This window comes from Echinops telfairi, unplaced genomic scaffold (genome assembly GCF_000313985.2).
Source record: "Echinops telfairi isolate 266 unplaced genomic scaffold, ASM31398v2 ScPeMD7_17;HRSCAF=63, whole genome shotgun sequence".
Classification (NCBI taxonomy): Eukaryota; Metazoa; Chordata; class Mammalia; order Afrosoricida; family Tenrecidae; genus Echinops; species Echinops telfairi.
In genome coordinates, this window is record NW_022103914.1 from 9,267,767 (window position 1) to 9,274,751 (window position 6,985).

Below are 6,985 nucleotides of genomic sequence, written 5' to 3' on the forward strand. Positions count from 1 at the left end.
GTGGGAAGAGCACACAGGAGGGAGGCAGCCAAGGGAAGGGGAGCCATTTCCTTAAGTGTGAAACAGGACTTTCATGGGGAGAATGGACCAAATGAAAGAAGACAGCTTTTACTCACATAATACAATTTATTTCTCCTGATGAAGGGCTTCAATGAAAGCATCAAGTTTTTCTTGAATTTCTCTAACTTTCTCTGTGGAGATAAAAAGAGAACGAATCAATGTAATAGAAATTTAGTTTAAAAGGCATCACAAGAGAATGCTTGTGTAGCTTTTTGGAGAATGGGGGAAAAAAGGAGCTTCAACATTCTATCTTACATCTAAAGAAGTACAGCTGGAGCACTAAGTGGTGTTGTCTAACCGAGGATCTAGCAGGAATTATGGAACCTCACACAGAAAAATGCATGCAGGTTCACCGACATGGGAAATTATGTACAGAATTGTAAAGAGTTCACAGACTGTCTGAAGTGTAAAGAAGGATTTATATTTAGCAGTGCGTGAGACAGAGGAAAACAATAAGATGATTTTAAAAATGTAAGAAAATACTAATGAGTAAATAGCCTCAGACTGGGAAATGATTTTCTAGGGAAAAGCAATGGGAAAAGTTATAAAGGCAAAGATAAATCTACATCACTAACTCCAGTACTGTCCTTTGATATGCCAAATTAAACAGCATGAGAGGGTGGGGGGAGTATTGCAACATGAAGAGATCAATAACACTTGACTCTTTGAAATATAAAAATTTCCTCCACAGGTGTAAATTATCCACAGTACATAATGATCTCCAATATTAACGATGGGATGGATCTTATTATACTACGTCATTGTATCTACTTTAAAATATAGACTCTTTTTTGTCCTTTTTAAACAATTTAACCAGTTGTAGGAACTATCAATTAAAAGTGATTCAGAGGCAAAATTGCCAAGTATTCTACTTTCCATCTATAAAAAAAGTCCTATCTGTAAGATGAACTTAATATGCAGCATTCACAGCTTTTACCTAAACAAGTAAACATGCTGTCATGCAAGGGTAGCCATCCCTCCGCTCCGGGGGGCTGACTGCACGAGTGACGGCACCAGGCACAGGAAGAGTGGCCCTTTCTAGGGCCTCCTACCAGCAGAGCAGGGATGCAACACAACCCATGCCTGCGGTGGTACCCAAACACTGTGAGGCTTCGTGCTCTTTCTCAGTCCTTGGCATTGCTTACTCTAAGCATTACTCTAGGGCTAGCACAAAAGCTTTAAGAAAAGAAACACATAATTACTTTCAATAAACAACTGAGACAACTGACAGCAGTTAGCGCAAAGACATACACACATGGCATGTATCTAGTTAGGCCAAGGAAGCTAGATAAAAGAATCCTGCCTTACCTCTTGGAAGGCTAGTCTGTGTTTTCAGGCAGGCAGATTTTCATTTTGTAATCAGCAGGAAAACTGTAAATATACTTTCCCAAAGTAAGGCTGCATTCATATTCAAAATTCAGTCAACTACTTGTTTAAATAACTTAATCAACGACTGTTTAGAGGGCTCCAAAGAAGTGTGGCACATCAGTTAAAGTCGTTTTAAAAGTGTGTGGGTGAGAGTGTGTGTGCATGTGCTCTGGGGGCAGTGTTTGCTGAATTTCTTAGTATCACACATTGTGGATAGGGAAACCTCTTCAAAAGGTCCAGGAGCTTTCGTTGCACCACACGTGGGAATTACAACAGGTGGCTGCAGTCAGTCTCACTAGCTCCCCTGAAGGCTCCACTGAAAAGTGCTTCCACCTGTGAAAACTGTCCTGCAGGCGCAGGGAAACCCGGGTCCACATGGGCTATAATTCGGTCCAATGGGGCAGCTCTGTCTACCCTCCTGTGCTACAGCCCCAGCTGGGCAGGCTGAGTGTGGGTGGTGGCGCAGTGGTGTCACTCAGATGCAGGTGTCTAACTGTAGGGTCTGAATGAAAATCACACTCTTACAAGGGTAAAGAGAAGTAATTCTCTCTAATGAAAACAAAAGGATTATTTAATATAATGTTTTAATATAAAAACAAACTTAAAAATGATCACAGTTCACTTAAAAAGCTATGTTACAAAGCAAAATATTTTACATTTAGATTAAACTATGTCTGGATACCTCAAAATGACACGAGACATATAAGTTACTAGGAAGTGTGCGTATGGGGGTGGTGGTGGTGGTGGTAGTGGTGGTGAGTGTATAAGAAGTAAAGGTTAAAATAAATAAAGAATTGTGGTAAACATCCTTTTTACATCAAAAACAAGCAATGCTCACTGAAGCAGCAGTCAAGAGCTCAAACGGCGCGATGCCCGCATTGGGTAAATCTGCCACACAACACCTCTTCAGAGCAAGTGAAATAGTTTATTGTGCCAGCCTGGCCGATAAACACAAGTGGGATTAACTGAAGGGCAGAGAGAAAAATGCCTTGGTGAGTCTCGCCTTTCTTGTCTCTCACTCTTTGATCATTGGACCCGTGTGTAGCTGCCTTGCTTGTCCTGTGCCTCAATTTAAAGGCTACACTACCTGTGGGACCCCTAGCCTGTGGACTGTGTCGCTGTAAGTTGAGGTCCCTTTAAGACATCGCTGGAGCTGGGGACTGGCAGTTGGTGACCTGGCTGGCAGTTGGTGACCTGCCTTCTGATTGGCTGCTGTGCTGACATAGCCTAGCTCTCTCTATAAATAGAGGAAGATCTGGCAGCAGATCGGACTGGAAGGACTGCTAGTCTCTAACAACTCTCTCACGGCAGTGAGTTGATTTGAGCCATTTGTAGTGTTTTATAACTTAACTGTTTCTTTCTTGTATTGTATATTTAACTGTATATGATTTAACAGTTCATTCCTTGTTATATATCTACTTATCTTTATAAATAAATATATATTAAATTATCAGCAATTTGGTTTTATCTCTCTAGAGAACCCTGTCTAACACAGCAAGGATGCTACTTTGAGGACTAACGGGCGTCTGACCCATGCCACGGTATTTTAAATTGCCTCATATGCATGTGAAAGTTGGGCATTGATAAGGAAGATAAAAGAAGAATTGATGCATTTGAATGATGATGTTGGCAAAGTACAAAAGAACAAACAACTCCGAGAAGAAGTATGGCCATAATGCTCCTTAAAAGTGAAGGTGGTGAGACTTTATTTCATGTGCTTTGGACATGGTAGCAGGAGAGGCCAGTCCCTGGAGCTCATCATGCTGGGTAAACTGGAGGCTCGGTGAAAAAGAGAAGACCCCTTAGCAAGATGGGCGGACAGAGTGGCTGGGACAACGGGCTCAAGCCCAAGAACAGCGGTGAGGGTGGCCCAGGTCCAGGCAAGGTTTCAGTGCCTTCTGAGTTGGAACGGACTTGACAGCACCTGACATCATCATCATCATCATCATCATCATCATCATCATCACCAAATTAAAAACACGTGCGTGTGTGTTCGTGTGCGTTATGTTCTTTATTTACACAGCGCACTGACTGGAGTGAAGTGCGGAAGCATTCCTTTCTTTACTCATTACTTTGTACCGAGTGTAGGATGTTTTGGAAGATTTTAAGTGCAGGACCTCATATGCCCTTTTCATTTACACAATTTGTGGGGACCACTGCTAAAAAGGAGGCCAACAAAAGCCTGGCGAGCCAGCCCATTCCCGGCGTGTGGCTGAGAGCTGGGTCAGGACGGAGTCTCTGTGTCCTCGATTCAGAAACACATGGCAGATCTACTAGTGTGCGAAGTTGCTATGCAGCAGCGAACCAATGATGAGATGGGAAACTGACGTCTTGGTAAGAATCCAGGAAGATAATAGTCACCAAGTACATCGGAAATAGTCTGCTGCCTAGAGGTATTGCCATATATCTGTGTGATTACTACGTTTAAAGGAGACAAGATCTATACATCTTTGGGGAAAACTTCGGAAAACATACAAGTGCTAAACTGTCCGCACAATTTCAGCACTTCCTGTGTCCACAGTGGTCGGTGCACTGGATATGCTCACTACGTGTTCAAAACAGTCAGAGGCTGCACAGAACTACGGCGCATCACACAGACAACACAAACCAGACCCACCGCCATCGACTCCATTCTGACCACAGCAACCTCCGACAAAAGTTTTCGAGGCTGTCAGGCTTTAAAGGGGCAGACAGTTTCATCTTTATCCTGAGCAGCAGCTGGTAGTTTTGAACTGCTGACCTTGTGGTAGCAGGCGAACACATAACCCACTGTACACCACCAGAGCTTCTTGACAATAAGGGTCATCAGTTATTAAAAAGGAAACAAAAAACAACCAAACACCTGGCAGACTTTCTGAATTTTCACTATTTACCAGAGTGCATGCGCCGTGCACACCCCCCTGGAACAGAGTAACATGGAACAGAGCATGCAGGCCTCACAATCCCCCAGTCTCCAGGCGGAAAAATGCTGGGGGCTGTAGCTTTACAAACAACCTGACTTCACGCTTCACAAGGGCCTTGCACCACACATGACTCAGCAGCACGACTGCCCACATTTGAATCAATCCCTAAAATGTCCAGAGGAGCCTCCAGCATGGCCACGCTTACTCACGATATCATCTGGCTCTATAGAAAGGCAAGCAGGTCATAAAAAGAAGGGCAGAGAGGTAGCAATGAAAACTTTCTACTTTCCAATCCAGTGTAATACCCCAGCATTACCCTTGTTTCAATGCCCAAATACTATTTTATCACTTTCTTCTAGTAATATGTACAGATTAGCATGGTTCATTATAAAGCCAAGTCCCTTCTCCACTATTACTTTAGTACATATTCATGACTTTTGGATTCAGTTGAAATTTTGATTTACTCGATAAATTAGATCAACTTGGGAAGGGATGAGCAAATGGCAATTTCTCTTACACTGAAATAGGCGATTCTATGTCGAGTGGAGACCAAGTGTCCTCTCCATTTATTCAATGTTTACGTAAAAGATGAGCTATTTCAAGCATCAATTCATTGTGCGTCTGGATTGAGTCATGAATATTCCAATAATCCCTAACTCATAAACTGTCCCTCTCGCTGAATGAAGTCCCTTCTTGCGGGCTTTTCCCTTCCGATGACATGACACCCTTCCAAGCTCGGGCGCTTCTTCATCTCCGCACAAAACGACACTGCTCCTCTCGCTTTCTCTGTGAGTCTTCTGATCCTGGCTCGAAAAGTCTCACGTGCACACTACTCTGTAATTGAGTTTTGAATACACCACGGATACCAAAGGTTCACTTCAGTGGTTAATAACAGTTTAGAGCAGGGACAAAGAGCCCCACACAACACTAGCACATGCTCTGAAATCAACCTTCTACAACTTTTGATGTCTGTAAAGAAAGTGCGGAGAAACAAGTTGCAAGTTTAATAAGAGAAGGAACCACACACACACCCAGATCCAAATGTACATGAACAGAAAGATTTGCTAGCGTGCCGTAGTAAGCGTCGGGACACTTTAATGCAGGCGAGAGTCTGCTGCAACAAGCAGCCCATTAAAAGACTGAAAGTTAAAAACATGTCTTGCTGTATCATACATGTTGTTTCTGAAATATAGTTGGTTTTTATTAATCAACTGCACTGGCAGATCAGTATACTCAAAAGTTCAGGATCTAAAGCAATCATCTAGGATTTACAGAAAAGGAACAGAAATGATGAACAAGAAATTGGATTCAAAATTCTGAAAACAACAGTAAAAACTTAGCTTCAACAGAAAAAACAACATGCATGTCTGCACTTGATGGCAGGAAGAACCAGAGAGCGCGTGCACAGCGAAGAGCTAAATCTAGTACTCGCTGCTGCGTCTTGGCCCCGCCCGCTGCCCCAAACAAGGCATGACAGTGTGTGAACACAGACCACGAATGGAGACAATCAGAAGAGTTCTGCATGTTACAGTAGAACGAGACACCCATTACCCTGTCCTGGCAGCTGTTTCGGGCTGGTAGGGCATTTTCAAAGGTGGGGGTCCTGCGCTTCCTGGGTCTGTGAAGTCTTAGGGTTCTCTCCATCACAACAAGCATCTACATGGAAGTCCCTCTCCTGGACTGGAATACTAGCTAGACTGCTAACCACCATTCAGTTAGGCTCACTAGCAGCTACGCCTGGCAGTTCTGTGCATCTACACAGTAGACAATAATAAAGAGTGCAGGATAAAAAACCCCCAAACACCTTCCTGGTCTTACCTCTAAACCACTGGAGCACTTATTTGTAGGAGTTTATAAGCACAGGAAGAACATGCGTCACCAAGTTTAGTAGCACAATTGGCTCAGGAGACCCATGTCTCGACGCTCAGCTAGGCCATTAGTGGACAAGTCTCAGCCCAACTTCTTTCTTTATAAAATGAGCAGATGAGGCCATAATAATTCAAAATTCATATTATTTTAAAATGTAAAACTAAAATCGGCTTTTCTATCTCTTCATATGTTTATAATCACAGTTTAAAAATTCAGTCTTTTTCTTTATCCAATATCTATTTCTTTGATGTTAAGCTGGCCAAAAAAAAAAAAAACCCTAACAAAAAAAGTGATCACAAATTACAGTATTATGCTCGTGGAGCTACATAATTCATTTTGGACAGATCCATTTTATAATGTCATTTCCAGGAATCAAAGCGAGGAACAGCAGGGATGGCTTGTGTGAATTATCTTCTCACCAAAAAAGCCTGTCATTTAAAATCACAACCTCGCATAGCACTTGCTATGTGATAGATGTCCATGAATATTCATTCCTGCTGACTGATCTGACTTAACGTATATGTGCTTAATTTAAACATTAAGGACTAGTGTTTTTTAAAAAAATAGTTGTTTTCATATACCAGAAAACCATGGCTTAGAAACCAAGTTACCATAAGAAAGAGGCTGACGCAAATTATAACCACCCTTACCTGCTGGAAGTATTGTGATGACAGTACAAATTCAGCTTTTTGTTTTTAAATTTTTTACTACTGTAAGAGGGCATGATCAAGGGGAATGTAACGAACAGGAAGTGCTGAAATCCTGGTGGGGACTGAGCATGATAG

General features: G+C 42.3%; 1 protein-coding gene across 4 annotated transcripts in view; it reads right to left on the reverse strand.

The window, feature by feature from the left end:
• Positions 1-6,985, reverse strand: part of OPA1 (OPA1 mitochondrial dynamin like GTPase) — a 91,227-nt gene that overhangs the window by 4,815 nt on the left and 79,427 nt on the right. For all 4 annotated transcript variants that reach the window (XM_004712285.2, XM_004712290.2, XM_004712286.3 and 1 more), the window contains one exon: positions 117-191. In XM_004712285.2, coding sequence (XP_004712342.1) covers positions 127-191 — 65 coding nt within the window. In that variant the 3' untranslated portion in view covers positions 117-126. The remainder of the gene's footprint in view (positions 1-116; positions 192-6,985) is intronic.